This window comes from Calliphora vicina, chromosome 1 (genome assembly GCF_958450345.1).
Source record: "Calliphora vicina chromosome 1, idCalVici1.1, whole genome shotgun sequence".
NCBI classification, from domain to species: domain Eukaryota; kingdom Metazoa; phylum Arthropoda; class Insecta; order Diptera; family Calliphoridae; genus Calliphora; species Calliphora vicina.
Genome location: NC_088780.1, coordinates 123,485,708 through 123,502,036, shown reverse-complemented (window position 1 = coordinate 123,502,036; position 16,329 = coordinate 123,485,708). Strand labels below are relative to the sequence as shown.

Below are 16,329 nucleotides of genomic sequence, written 5' to 3'. Positions count from 1 at the left end.
TACTTTTTTGAAAAATATGACAAAAAATGCTTTTTATTGAGTTTTTTGCAAAGAGACAAATTTTTCAACTGAACTTAAATTTTTATCTATGAATATTTTTTAATAAAATGTTACTGTTATATAGATTTTGCCATTGAAAATAGAAATCTAAAAACAAATTTTTAAATTTGTAATCAGGAATCCCGCAATTCCCAAAAAAATATTGAAAAATCCCAAAAATGGGTTTTTTTAGTTTTTTGGCTATAATATCCACACCAAGTGCGGGGTTATCGGAACCCTTTACAAAACAAAAATTGTTGGTCCCCTCGGTATCAACAATTTTCAAATTTGATTTCATTTAAAATAATTAATGTAAGGTTAGCTTTTCAAAAAGTATTTAGACATTTTTTAGATAAAAAAAATAAATTTTTTAAAATTTTTAAATTCAAATGCATATAACTTTAGAGTCAGTAACGATTTTTAAATAATTCTCTTTTGGTTTGCCATATGCATTTGTTGTTAGTCCAATAAAAAAAATGGAGAAAATCGGGAAATATTTGAACCCGCTGTTATCAAAAAACTGGAGTAGGGTGGGTAAAAATGCTGAAAATTTAATTTTCAAATGCGAATATCTCCTAAGTTATAAGAGATAATTGATAGCTACGACGAGCCGAACACAGCCGAAGAAATAGGATCGTTTTAAAAATTGAACATACCCGAGGTGTCCAAAATTCTAAACTTAAACTCAACAACACTTCTTCTTTGCGCATGTCAAATTTCATTCAAATACTATGGGTTTAGAAGTTACATAATTATTTCCCTCTTTTTTTTTCTCATACCACTGTGCATCGCTCATTTGCTGCAATAACGTCATAATTCAAAAAAAGTCGTTTCGAGAAAAACGTCTTTGAATGTTTTATGACATTTTACTACATAGACAACAACTAGATAGGTAACTGAGAGCCAAAAACCTAAGTCTGTTGTCAGAAACCTAAATCATGAGAATGTATTGCATGTATTTTGTTTTTGTATCACCCGTATGTGTGAAAAGAGAGTAATATTTTACTCTCTCCTTCCGTTCTATGCGTTTATTCTATGTTTTACTATTTCTTAAATAAATTTTCAACAAATCATGGGATTTCAGAAATATAAATAGATGATAATTAATATCTTTCTAATCTGTATTTAACCCAAATTTTTACTTATCAAATATACGAGAAAACATGAATTTTAATTTTGATGTTTACAACAAAAAAACACTCTCACACAAAAAATAATTGACTTTTTTGAAAACTTGTAAAACTATATGAAAGATTATAGAACGGCGCATATTTTGTATTACTCAGTTCAAAAAACACGGATTTTAAGTTATGACGTTGTTGCAGCAAATAGGCGATATGTCTACATAAATGATCTCAAATACCTTATTTGCTGATTTTTATGTTTTTGTACACAAAATTCGTTGTTGTCTTTTCAATTTAAAATGGAAATAGAAATTATTCGGTTAATCGAATAATTTTCAATTAACCGATTATTAACCGAATTTACCTCGATTAGTTATTTGCTCGATTAAACCAGAAACCCGATTAATTGAATACAAATAAAATTTGCACTTTTTTCACATAGTAAAATCCTTATCAATACACAACTATGTTGGTCTTGGCCTGTTTGAGAATAGCAATCGTGCTGGAGAGCAATTCAATGTGTCTCACTATGTTCATGTCAAAGTTAGGGTTTTTAATTTCCCGACTTTTTTTGATTCCCGGGAATCGGGAAATTTTTTTTCTACATTCCCGGGTACCCGGTTATTCCCGAAATATATATATATGATACTGTCAATTAGGAATATTATAGCCAAATTTCATATAAAATCTTAGTGTTATAATTATTAAATATCAGAGCTTCGAATGAATTAATAAAATATGTGCTTAATTCACTAAAATCTTAATTAAAGAATATCAGCCTTTCATTCCATAAATCCATTCCTAATATTTAATTTTTTAGATTCATTCCAAAGCCTTTGTTTAAACGGAATTAATTTTAAAGTTAATTTATAACAGAATTTATTCAATCTTCTAATGATTAAATCAAATCATTTACAAAATTAATCGAAAAAACTGTCTTAAGCCTTTTTGTAATAGATGTGAATTGAAGAGCAATTTAATCATTTTTATTCATTTTTCATTTTTGAAGCTATTTTTTGGAGAAGAAATTTAAAGAAATAAATTCTATAAATAATGAATTCTCTTTTTAAATGTTCATACGAAAAACCCAAAATAAATAATAATAATAAGCGGTATATTATTGCCGAGATATAAGCAAAAAACTGTAAAAAACTTTTCACTGTTTATTGGTGAAAAAAAAAATAGAGTTCTAACTTGTTTTGTATGTATTTTCGTCAGTTTTTAATACCCGGGATTCCCGACTAAAAATCCCGCGAATCGGGTAGTGAAAAATTGGAAAAATTCCCGGGAAATTTGTACCGGGAATTCCCGGGATAAAAACCCTAGTCAAAGTAGATCTCATAACACTCGTAGTGCATTAGTCTCCTGGAAGAAAGGAATTTCCTCTCGAATACTGACAAAATATCTTCATCTGATTTCTCAAATATCCATCTTTCAGAACGGATATTCCTACGGTGCCTGTTGTAGAGCTTGAATTTTGCCTGCTTGCTCAGTCCTAAGTAGATTCTGCTTGCAGAAATTATTGTTCTTTTTATTTCAAGACTGATGTCATTTGACCCTTTTGCTCTCACCAAATACAGAGCATTACCTTAGCACCATGGATATTTGACTTTGGTGTCGATTCGTCTGGTAGTACGGGCTTCACACACGATCTCTTACGCTTCGGGTTATCGTAATGGATTCATTTTTGATCGCCAGTAATTATTAGGTGTAAAAATAATTTTCTTTTATAGCGTTCAAACAGCATTTCATACATACAAAATGGTTTTTAGAGGTATCACGGCTTTAATTCGTATGGAACCAATTTCCCTGCTTTTGGATGAATACTTCTTCTTGCAAACGTTTTGAAATTGCTGATTGAGTAGCTCTCAATGATTTTGCAAGCTCTTGTTGAGTTTGACAGCAGTCTTCATGGAGTAATGCCTCCAATTCTTGGTCTTCAAACTTTTTTCGCTGTCTTCCGTGTGAAAATCACTATTTCTGAACCGCACAAACCATCTCTCGTACGTCGAAACCGATGAAACCCATTCACCATAAGCTATTGGATTGAGTGAGCATCGTTCGCCTTTCTCGTTGCTACTTTAATTCATAGTTGTAACCAATTTCGGGCTCTTTAGCTTTATTCATAAATTTGTACTTAAACAAATTATTAAAAATTCTTTTCACAAAATTTCTTCCACTAAAATTTATTAGTGTTAACATTTATTTTACTAAAACATCTCTATTTCAAAATCATTATTAAAAACTTAAACAACATCTCTGTTTTTTACTTGCTGGCTGTCTGTCTTAGAATATCATTCAAACCCAACTTAACCAAACACAATTTGTACTCTTTCATAAGCTCCACAGCGTAGTAAGAAAATAAATCTCAGAATCTCTCCTTGTTTTCTTTTACAAACAAATATTAATAATAAAATACAGTCTGTTGAAAAAATTTAATTTTAGTTTTAATTTAAATCTTGTCTGAGTAACAACGTTTTGTTTAGTATACTGAAAACAGAGAATTTAGTAAAATAAATCATGGGGCAATTATTAAAAATCGTTTGCATTTTAGCAGTATTATTTGTGAATGATTCTTTGTCTCAAGGCAGTGAGTGTTTTAAAAAGCAACAACATTAAAATTAAACAATTAAATAAAAAAAAAATTATAATGGAAAACAAACACGAGAACAAAACGAAATGTTTCTTATCAACGCGGACATTATTGACCCACTGACATTGGAGGTTAAAAATATTAGAGAAATTCAAGATTACAAGAAGGAAAATAAAAACACAAACTAAATTTGTGTACATAGCATCTACAACAGTAAAAAATTGTGATTGTAAAAGAAAAGCATTTGCATTTTCTTTAATTTAATTCCAAATTAAAGTGTTTAAAGAGATGAAGCCTACCATGACGTTAAATTTTGTCGAACAATTAAACAAATGCAATCAAGCAATAATTCAAATATGTAATTAGAAAGTTTTTGCATAAAAAAGTGTTTATTTTTGTTCATTAAGGAACATTTCCCAAAATTCAAGCACTTGAACATTTTGTTGGAATTTGAATTGAATGAAAACTTTGAAACAAATTTAATATTTTTTAAATAAAAAACATATGACTTGAATTTATGTTTCCTTTTTACTGGAGAATGCTTTTGAAATAAAGTATAATACAACTATAATTCAATTGCTTGAATATAATACAAAGCTTGAATTACACTTGCTTTATACATGAATTCCAGTAAAAATGCTTATTGGGTTTAGTCTTTTGCATTCATTCTCTGGCTCTACCAGGACGACATCATGTCAGATGGGTTTTTGTATCAGGTTACAAAGGCATTCGAGTAATGGATAGTTACATGTGAGTGGTTAGAAAGTAAACAGTAACCACTTGCAAGATATTCAAACTCCTCTTGACTTTATTTATGAGCAAGAGAACAAAGACACCTTATAATTGATTTTGTCGTGGGTACTTTAGAGGTCAGGACTAGAGTTCCTAATTTCCCGGACTTTTTCAATTTCCGGCAAATATTAAACAAATTTTTTAGTACCAAATTAAGCCAAAGTCGACTAGTAAATTTTTCAAATTTAGAAAAAAGGCGCAATTCGTTTCTTAATTATGAATATCCTTAGGGCACTGCTACACGTTCAATATATATTGACCGCGATCCAGTATCGCCATATTTATTGAACGTGTAGCATGCAGTATTGATGGTTCGCGGAATAGCTTAATATTCTGAAATCTAAATCGCGATCCAAATATCACAATATATATTGATCGTGTAGCTTTAGTGCCTTTAGAACTTTTTTAAGCATCTCAATAATTCTCGACCTAAATTTCTTTTGTCACACAATGAAAATAGTATTAGTTGTGATAATCTAATTTAACGCTCAAGTGATTCAGTCTAACTAAACGAATTTTTCTGTTACGTCTTATAAATTTCAGTTGGGATGACAAAAATTAGGTTATTTAAATCATAATTCTTCTGTATCAACTGACTTTCTATTGTCAGTTCAGAAAAAATCTATGTTTATAATCAAATCATTAGATTGGCAACAAATCACAAAGAACCTTTTTTTAATGTGCAGAAATAATACTGTAACTTTAAGACGTAAACTTTTAAAGAAATTCCAGAAATTTCAACAAAAAATATTCCCGGAAATTCCGAAAAATTTTTACCGATTAGGAATCCTGTCGTATGCTCCGCTATATATACATATTTCATATAATGACTGTTTGAGGAGACAGTAAAACAGCACTGTGTGAATGCAAATTTATTTAAATATCTCTTTTGGGTGTTACGAATACCAGCAGCTTCCTTCCATATTAACCGTTTACTTTAAAACTTTACAGGGAAAAAGTCTGGCTCAATGAGCCTTTTGGCGATAGACCCTTATAACCTAACATAAGCTGGCCACACACGGAATGATTTGTTTGCCTGTTTTGTGATTGAAAATTTTCAATTACTTGTGATTTTGTGCGCACAGCCCCATAACAAGTCGAACACGAACAAATCGCGTGTATGGTCAGCTTTAACCAATGAGCAAGGGGATTTACGCACCGGAAAGACGCGAGTCTCACTCGGCCAAAGATTGTCAAGCCAGCGACAGCTATATCAATCGAAAGTTTTTTTACCCAGGGAAAATTCTCAACAACAGTTGAACTGTTATAACAACCGATAAGGTATTTCCATAATTCTTATGGATATTTAAAATTATTCCAGTAAAAGAATCACTTCCAAAGAAGTGAAAAAAGAAGTAGTATGTATTTTGCAGCTTGGGAAAATGTTTTCCATTATCACCAATGTATTTACTACAAAGTTGTGCTAAGATAATGTTCTTTTAGAATAATTTGTATAAAATAAGAAGCCTAAAATGTAATCATATAATAATTACTCGTCGATGTTCTTTTTATACCCTACACCACCATAGTGGGGAGGGTATAATGCGTTTGTGCAGATGTTTGTAACGCACAAAAATATTAATCTAACACCCACCTTAAAGTATACCGATCGACTTGTAATCACTTTCTGAGTCGATTAAACGATGTCCGTCCGTCTGTCTGTCCATGTAAACCTTGTGCTCAAAGTACATGCCGCAAATTTTAAGATATTTCGATAAAATTTGGTACAGACGAAGCCTATTGAATCTAGCTGCAACCGGGCCATTATTTCACCTAGCCCCCTAGCCTCTCGAAATTGGACTTTATCAGTCATAATTGTTTAATTTATATATGTATCTCCACAAATTTCGCTCCAAATAGTAAGTTTTATATATACAAAATTCATGTCACCAAATTTTGTTACGATCGGTCAATAATTAGTCATAGCTCCCATATAGATCCGCTTCCGAAAATCACTTTAACGTGCATAAATCTCTTAAAAATTTTGGTATACACACAAAATTCAACATAAATAACTTCCATATAGACATAAATCACACGACCTAATTTCATGGTGATCGGTCCATAATTGGTCATAGCTCCCAATAAGGTCCACTTACGAAAATCAGTCACGAATATAAATTATTGATATTTAAAAAAAAAAAATGTTTTTGCACATTTACTTAGTGTAGGGTATTATATGGTCGGGCTTGCCCGACCATACTTTCTTACTTGTTTTAATTTTTATTAGTGATTAGAAAATACGCCATCTTTTTGTTGATAATCATTTTCAAAACAACTATATATGTACTTCTGTTTGTGAGCTGTAAATCAAATCATATAGCAAATTATTAAAAACAAGAAAACTCTGACTCTACTTCTGCTTTAGAAGTGATGAGAATGTGATTCTCTGAAAAGTACTTAAATCATCTGTCTGTTTTGTTGTGCAGTTCTTACAGGTTTAACATTTCTTAAATTCGTTTTCAAAAACATTTCATCCTGTCAAAGTTGTATTTATGATAAACTCTTAACAATTAAGAACCAGTCAGAAGAATTATTATTACCTGGCTATAAAACAGGGATGGAAAGTACCACATATGGATATTTACAATGGATGGATGGATATGTACGATGAAAAAAAAACATCAAACATATGAATTTTTAAACCTTTACTCTTCTGAATTCTATAATATTTGGTATAAATGTTTGAATATCATACAAAATTTGAAGATCTTTAGAAGTTAAAAATTCACATTGATTCTCATAACCAGAGGGCAACATAATATGGTTAATCCTTCTTCATAAATGTGATCTCTACAAATATATAATTATGGTAAAACATATAATTCGTTGTTTCCGAACCATAAAATCGTTTCCCTTGCATAATGGCAACTGGCTAGATCAGCACCAAATGAGTGTGTGTGGTATGAGATCGTCTCATCCATTAGAACACTAGTATTTTGTTAATAGATTTTTTTTTGTAAAAACCGACGACAGCATATTTTTGCGTTTGAGTTCATTACGCTGTTTTAAATTTTGAATAATATCGCATTTAGGTCTCTTCAATCATGATTGTCAGCACTTCCAATATTTCTTTAGTTTAAAAAAAATTCATTAACTTTTTTAATTGCTATTTTTAAACACAACTTGCCAACGCTGCTTCATTGAATATATACACCTGTTGTAATTTAGACATCATCTTTATCACTGCATTTTGTTGTCGCTGTTGTCATATTCCAGTTTTACTTATAAAGTTCAATCACGTTTGCTCGTGTTTAGCTTAAAGTACTTATACACACTCCCCTCTTCTATATTCTTGGTACACAATGAAGTAGCGTCTTCTGTTTTTTTTTTTTTTTATTATTTTATATTCTTGTTTAGAATATGCGTTGTTTTTGTGACACTTTCCAGTTAAGAACGCAATTTTATTGTTATTTTTCTGACGTTAATAAATTTTGATAAATTTTATAATTAATCGTTGATCAACGAAATTCGAATTTCGTCAATAGACGTAATTGTATGTCATTCCGTTTTGTAATTTTCAAATTTCGACCTCATAAAGTGTAAATATATATTCTGGGTCGTTATATATAGCAGAATCCATATAGCCATGTCCTATCAGTTGAAATCAACTTTCCGAAGCCCCCAATTATCTTATAACCAATACTGATACAACAGTATATGAGGTATAGTTCTATTTTGGTTGCTATTACGACATGAACGTTTTTTGTTTTGTGTCAAGAAAGCGTCATAAGCGGGAAGTTTTAATTTTAAAAAAAGTGCCGCTGAAGCAAAGCCTATTGTGAATGTGTTTCATTGGTTTCAACGTGCGATAGATGCTTTGTGTGGTTAAGGCCAGCCAAAAAGGTTTGAAGAACAAGAATTGGTGGCATTACTCCATTTAGATTGTTGTAGAACTCAGCCAAAGCTTGCAAAATCATTGGGAGCTGCTCAAGCAGCAATTTCAAAACAGGATTCATCCAAAAGCAGGACAATTGCGTATCATACGAATTGTAGCTGAGAGACTTTGAAAGACGATTTTGCATGTCCGAAATGCTGCTTGAATGCTATCAAAGAAAATCATTTTTTTCACCGAATCATTACTTGTGATGAAAAACGAATCCTTTACGATAACCCAAAGCGTAAGAGATCGTATTTAAAGCCTGGCAAACCAGCCGAATTGACACCAAACCCAAATATCCAATGCGCTAAGGTAATTCTCTGTATTTGGTGGGAACAGAAGGCGTGCTACTGGTGTACGTTTGGGCGAATGGGATCGTTCCACTAATCCAGACTGTGAAATATCCGCAACGGGCAAGAGAGATTGCGCCGATGCCCATTTAGATGTCGGCATCGAAGAGATTACCTATCATCCCAACTACAATGCTCAAGTTTCAAATAATTTACATGACATTGCTCTAATACGTCTCGATCGCTATGTTAGCTTCACCGATTTCGTTAGTCCCGTGTGCTTACCCGTTCAATCCCATATGCGCACTAAAACCTTTGATAGCATCAAATTTAGCTGCTGAAATCTGACCAGACCATCACAGGGAACCTGTACCGAAACCAACTGATTCGTTTGGAGCTATCATTGGCCGAAAATGCCTAGAATATGCGGCCAGGCATGAAACCGTAATATTCCATCATGACGATGCTACGCCACTTGTTAAACGGTTAGAACGATTTAGAAAGAAGTGGTTGGGAAATCTTGCCTCAACCGTTTTATATTCCAGACCTTGCCCCGTCCAACTACTATTTGTTACGATCGATGCAGAACACTCTCTCTGGGATACGCTTCAGTTTGGAACATAGTATCCAAAATTGGCTTGATTCGTTCTTGGCCTCAAAAGATGAGCAGTTCTTTTGGCTCGGAATCCATATGTTGCCAGAAAGATGTGGAAAAGGTCATAAATAACAATGGCCAATACTTTGAATAAATTTATATGGTACAAAGTTTCAAAATAAAAGCTAAACCTTTGGAAAAATTCCGCATTATTCCGCATTTTTAAGACATACACCAATGTATTCCATCTTTGAAATGAAAATGTCTATCACCTCATACAGTAGAGGAAACTATAGGCTCCTTTCTGTAGCTATTTTATCACGAATATTTGTTGATCCACTACATACCTATCAGAAAACTTTGGAAGTATATCCTGGGATACACTTACCAGGATATTTAGATTCGGGAAATCATGTGTGTGATTGCGATAAAAAATTACTAGAGTTCGACAAAAACCTTACCAAACCAAATTAATATTCCGCGTAATCCAAAAGGAATCGAAACTTTTACTGTATTATTAAAATCTGTAAATTTTGGAGCGTGTTCATGGCGGATATCTTTTTAATACCAACTTTTTATTTTCATTTTGAAGAGAAATGGTTTCCTTAGACATTAAAAGAAATTTAAATGTAAAATGTACACACAGACATCTAATTGGACAAAGTGACGGTATATGTAAATCAAAAATCCAGACGATTTAATTACAAATTAAGAATGACTATTCCGTAGAGTTCTCCACATACATATTTTTAGCACCTCCAGGACTTCAATTTAGACAGATCCTTAAAGTCTTTACTTGAATTACATAATAACCGATAAATATTTTTAAACAACAGTTTCATTTCCCGATGGTAGCTGTGGAACTCCGGATGGTTTTCAGGGAACATGCGTCGATATTTTACAATGTCCTCCGCTATTGCGTACATTGAAGAATGTTCAAAGATCTCAAATGGAAACACGTTACCTGCAACTGAGTCAGTGTGGGAAGAAAGGTAACTCGGTTTTGGTTTGTTGTCGTTACGATGGTGTAAGTCGTTTTAACATACCCACACCAGCAATGCCAACAGATAATTCGAATCTATTGCCCAATACTCGTCAATGTGGACGTTCCTTTGACAATCGTATTTATGGTGGTAGTTCAACGAAAATTGATGAATACCCTTGGGCTGCTTTAATAGAATATACGAAACGTAAGTATAAAATTATTATGATATAGAAAGGAACAAGTATTAACGAATCTTTAAATTTTAATACATACTAGCCGGCAACAATAAGGGTCACCATTGTGGAGCTGCTTTGATTAACAACCGTTATGTGGTAACGGCTGCCCATTGCGTTACAGGTCGTGGTATACCCGCCGACTGGCGTGCTACTGGTGTACGGTTGGGCGAATGGGATCGTTCCACTAATCCAGACTGTGAAATATCCGTAACGGGCAAGAGAGATTGTGCCGATGCCCATTTAGATGTCGGCATCGAAGAGATTACCTATCATCCCAACTACAATGCCCAAGCTTCAAATAATTTACATGACATTGCTCTAATACGTCTCGATCGCTATGTTAGCTTTACCGATTTCGTTAGTCCCGTGTGCTTACCCGTCCAATCCCATATGCGCACCAAAACCTTTGATAACATCAAAATGGATGTTACTGGCTGGGGTACGACCGAAGATGGCGGCACCAGTGCTATAAAGTTGAAGGCGGCCGTAGACGGTTGGACATTTGACAGATGTCGTCAAAAGTATGCCACTAAGCGTATCTATTTGCAAGATACCCAAATGTGTGCGGGTGGTGAAGAGGGTGTTGACTCTTGTGGTGGAGATTCTGGTGGTCCTTTGGTGGTAAAGGAGAGACTGGATAATCGTGATGTCTATGTGTTGTCAGGTGTAGTATCGTTTGGTCCAAAACCTTGTGGCTTGCCCGGTTGGCCAGGAGTGTATACTAGGGTTGGTGCCTACATTGACTGGATAACAAGTACTATAAGAGCATAAACATTACAGTTTTTCTATGTGTTTTTTCATTTTATTTTGTATACCTTGCCATTATTAATGTCTACTTAAATATATTATAAACAAATATTTAAAATACTTTATGTTAAACGAATTTTATTTAATACTAGTTGACCGCCCCGGCTTCGCTCGGTAGCATTTACTAATGTTAGTTCTTCAAGTTTCTCCAACCCACATACACCTGCCTGTTTTTATTTATTTGCAAATAAAATATCTAAATTTGTACTGTATACTTTAGGGAGCTTTTTTATTACAGTTGACTGGACTAAAAAAAAGAATTCCGAGTTTTCCCTCCAGAAAGTTTCGAATCGAATAAAAAAAAATCAGCCAAATCGCTTCAGCCGTTCTCACGTGATGCCATTACATACATGGACTATTTTATTTATATATATATAGAAGATAGAAGATATCAAATATCGTCTCAGAAATTTGTTTTCCGTTAGCGTGGGAAATGGAAAGTAATTAACGCAAAATGGTAGGTTTATATAAAGGGTCCTCCAATAGGGATTTCCAAATTTTGACAGTCGATATGCCATATTGTTGAAGTTACATCTGTTGAATTGTTTGATCAAACTGGGTGTTCTGTTCGGGCAATGTTCCGCCAATTTTCATAAAAATCATCTTCGGTGAGGGCCATTTCTGGATGAATGGCTACTTCAAAAAACAATATTGTTGAATTTGCGACGATATCAATCCACATGAGTTCCAAGAGCGTCCAATGCATTCCGAAAAAGTCACTGTTTGGTATGGATTTTGGGCTGCCAGCGTTATCGGTCCATATTGAGAACGACGTTGGCCATCACCTTCAATTTTAAAATTAGTTTTTCAATTTTTGTTTAAATAAAAGTCGGAGTATAAGAACATCGCACAGTGGTATAGAAAAAGAAGAGGGAAATAAATCTGTAACTAAACTCTTAGTCCGATTTGAATGAATGAGTTTTTCCGTAGATAAATATTTTTCAAATTGAAATTCAATTTTTATTTATGAATATTGTTTAATGAAATTTTAAAGTTACATATCGTCACCTAAAATGCAAAAAACATAATAAAATTTAAAGTGTTTTGGTTGCAAATATGATTATCTTTCTTCAATAAAGTAGTTATTCTTAAAAATTTAAAGCTAAACTTTAAACCAATTTTTTACGGTCGATCCCACTGTGCAATGCAACCAAACAAGAATGAGTACTGGGACCGAATTATCGCATTCTTGATCTTATTGAAATTAAGTATAATAATAATCCTCGAATAAGAAAATTACGATCGGTTTTACTCGATATCGAATACGCTAATTCGGGCCCTAGTACTAGTTATGGAACTAAGACGGTTTTTTATAGATATAATTTTAAATTTTTAATAAATTGTACGAGTATTAATTACACAAGTTTACAAAGAAATATTTTTGATTGTTCATTGAATGAAACGGCAGTTAATTAAGTATTTTTGTTTCCCAATTTTAAGAAAAATACGTTTTTATACCCTTCACCTTCGTGAGAAGGATATATATAAGTTTGTCATTCCGTTTGTAATTTCAACAAAATATAATTTTACGACCCTATAAAGTATATATATTCTGGATCCTTATATATAGCGGAGACGATTAAGCCATGTCCGTCTGTCTGTCTGTTTGTTGAAATCAATTTTCTGAAGACCCCAGATATCTTGGGGATCCAAATCTTCAATAATTCTGTCAGACATGCTTTCGAGAAGTTTCCTATTTAAAATCAGCAAAATCGGTCCACAAATGGCTGAGATATGAGGAAAAAACCAGGATAACCTCGAGTTTTGACCTATATCTGGATTACTAAGTCATTAATATAGACAATATGGATATTAATGATAGATATTTCAAAGACCTTTGCAACGACGTATCTGTAAATCAACTCCCCACTATGGTGGTGTAGGGTATAAATACTGTACACACTGTTTACCATAGAATAAACGCATAGAACGGAAGGAGAGAGTAAAATATTACTCTCTTTTCATACAAACGGGTGATACAAAAACAAAATACATGCAATACATTCTCATGAATTAGGTTTCTGACAATAGACTTAGGTTTTTGGCTCTCAGTTACCTATCTAGTTGTTGTCGATGCTGTTTACTTTTAATTTTTTGTTCCAATATTTGTTTTTTTTTAGAGTTTTCTTTCATAATAAATCTCTCAAAAGTTTGAAGTCCTGGTTTTTTCCCAATATTTTTCTCGATATTTTAGACGACCTAAAATAACAAGGCCACTAAAGTATCTTGCAGCACTATGATTTGATTCTCCTTATTTCGTTTAAATAATGAAATCATTATTTTGTTTCTTCTTTAATATTTGTTGTTTGTCTTTTATAATTTTATTCAGAAAATATTTATGGACATTCATTAATAATGACCCTCTTAAATTTACAATAAGTTGTGTTTTTTTTTGTTCAGAGATATACTAAGTAGTTAATATAATATATTAATTAGTACTCGTATGTATTTTATGTTTTATTTAAATTGTATATTGTAAAGATTATCATCAATATTTATATGTTTGTATTTATTTGTAATTGTGGCTGCTTAGGTATAATTAATTATAATATTAATAAATTTGTTCATTCATTCAGCGCAAAAATGTTTTTTTTTTTTGTTTTTTTGATTAGCACAATATTGTTCGAAGCTTCTTTAATTGTATTGTAATATTTTTTTTTTTCAAAAATAGTCATTAATTACTAAAGATATTCTTATTAATTACATGTTTTTAGGCAATTTATGTAGTTTTATATAATTATAAACAGAATTTGTTTTAAATTTTAGGTACCTTGTTAAAATACAGAGAGAGAGAGAGAGTGAAAGAGAGTAACAGTTAGCTAAAGTAAAAGTCTTATGACACAGTGTTAGAGACAATTAGAGATAGAGATTTCAAAAAATAGAATAGCAATATTTGTAAAGCTTAATGTTAAAAGAGTTTAAAAAAAATTTATAATTTTTTATAAAATATACAAGTTTTGATCGTTGTTTGTAAATTAGCTGCTTACATCTTTTAATAACAGGCTCACATTCAAATACAAATACACATACTGCCACGCTGCAAACACTTAAGCATAAAGAGAGTTAAAAGTTGAAAACACTAGAAACGATCACTTAATGTGACGACACAAATGAGAGCGCATCCATTTTAAAGCTTTATCACCAATGGCCTCAACTTTTGGTTTACCCGGCAGACTGCGACAGCCACATGTCTCAATGGTCTCTAATTGTGGCAGACTGGATTTACGGCGTTCCAATTGTTCCGCTTCTGGCGGCTGTAGCATTTGTTGTGGCACTTCCTGTTGCTTTGCTAGCTCTTCTAGTTGAGGTGTTTCTGGGATTTGTTGGGGCTGTGCAGATGATTGTGTTGGCTGTGATTCTGATGGATTGGTGTTGGTAACAGCATTTGTAGTTTGACCATTAACAGGTCACATATCACCGGTGCTAGCCCATCTCATGTCATCAGCCTCGTGTGTTAAATAGCGTGTACCCACTTGACCTTCTAAATTGCGCAAATCACGATAGGTTTGTTTGTCCTGCAGCCAATAATGCTGCAGACTCTTGTCGACCGTATAACGTTTTCGTTGTTTCACTTGCAGCAAATTGTTAATCAAATCAATGGCTTTAAACAAGAGATATGCAGAAAATTATTTTTTATTTTTTTTATTTTTAAACCAAATGCCTTACCATTAGATGATATTTCCTTCCAGGGATTTGGCGGATACATGAAGGCCGCATTTTGTATTTGATCGTTTATGTCCTCCTCTTCATTGAACGGGAAGGTACCACTCAGACTTACATAGATAATCACACCCACACTCCACATATCCAAAGAACGATTATAGCCTTTATTGCGCAAAACCTCGGGGGCTATAGGAAAATTCCGTTATAAAAAAATGTATTTCTTACTTTTTCTATATATTTCTACTTACCCAAATAGGCTGGTGTGCCCACCACCGATCTTCTGAAAGATTTCTCTCCTATAATGCGCGCATAACCAAAATCACACAATTTTACTTGTGGAAATTCGGCATCGGATGACAGCAATACATTTTCGGGCTTTAGATCACAATGCACTATATTTTGACTGTGTAGATGTTTGAGAGCAATAAGAATTTGTGTGATGAGAAATTTCGTTACTCTTTCGCTGAGACGTCCTCTTTCGTGGGAGAGTATCATTTCCAACATGTCACCCTTGAGTTTTTCCATGACCACAAATATTCTTTCGGGTGTTTCGAACATACGTTCGAGATTCACAACGCCACAATGGGAAATGTTCTGAAAAGAAAATATTTAGTAGCGGCATAAAAAATAAACTTTGGTTTAAACAGGGAATTAATGTAAAAATTTAGTGAATCCTTTTCACTGCGATTCAATATTAGAAACGGGAAGTTTTGCTTTACTTCATTAATTTGAAAAAAGTGCAGCTGAAGCACACCGATTGCACGCCAAAGCTTATGGTGAATGTGTTCCATTAGTTTCAACGTGCGAGAGATGGGTTTTGCGGTTCAGAAGTGGAAGACAAATTTCAACGAAACTGTAATTGGAGTACTCCCTAGCTACCACGTTTATTGTGACTGGCGAGCAATATTGAAGCAAGATCAACGAGTTTTTATTGTTGCAAACTAATGAAATCGGAATATGTGGTTTTAACAGAATGTGTAGCTGTTGACCAGACAGGAGGTGATGTAGCGGTCAATGACCTTTACTATTTACTTTCCGGGTATGGAAACAAACTGTGTCAATTGATGGAATTACAGTTAGCCCTTTGAGTTCCTTTAATATCCACTCACCTGTAATATGGCAACTTCATTCTTTAATTGAGCTTCTTGTTTCGTGGGAAATCTTAATTTATCAATGACCTTAATGGCCACTTCTCTCTTAGTTTTCTTATGAACACCGCCATAAACTATACCAAATTGGCCGGAGCCTAAAACTTCATCGGGGAATATTTGATATAATTGACCCATATCTTGGATATTATCCTCGGATTCACAACATTCTAAAAA

At 33.1% G+C, this 16,329-nt stretch overlaps 2 protein-coding genes across 3 annotated transcripts in view; one reads left to right on the top strand and one right to left on the bottom strand.

Moving 5' to 3' along the window:
- The first annotated feature begins 3,614 nt into the window (after positions 1-3,614).
- On the top strand, positions 3,615-11,401 carry LOC135963743 (serine protease easter-like). The gene is made up of 3 exons (XM_065515712.1): positions 3,615-3,753; positions 10,150-10,503; positions 10,575-11,401. The coding sequence occupies exons 1-3, from the start codon at positions 3,684-3,686 to the stop codon at positions 11,303-11,305; spliced, it is 1,155 nt and encodes a 384-aa protein (XP_065371784.1). The 5' UTR covers positions 3,615-3,683; the 3' UTR covers positions 11,306-11,401.
- Positions 11,402-14,605: 3,204 nt separating this feature from the next.
- PKD (serine/threonine-protein kinase D3) overlaps positions 14,606-16,329 on the bottom strand; it is an 80,985-nt gene continuing 79,261 nt past the window's right edge. For both annotated transcript variants that reach the window (XM_065515709.1, XM_065515710.1), the window contains exons 7-10: positions 16,114-16,322; positions 15,253-15,598; positions 15,008-15,190; positions 14,606-14,942 (exon numbers count right to left, since the gene is read on the bottom strand). In XM_065515709.1, the coding sequence (XP_065371781.1) occupies positions 14,749-14,942; positions 15,008-15,190; positions 15,253-15,598; positions 16,114-16,322 (932 nt within the window). In that variant the 3' untranslated portion in view covers positions 14,606-14,748. The remainder of the gene's footprint in view (positions 14,943-15,007; positions 15,191-15,252; positions 15,599-16,113; positions 16,323-16,329) is intronic.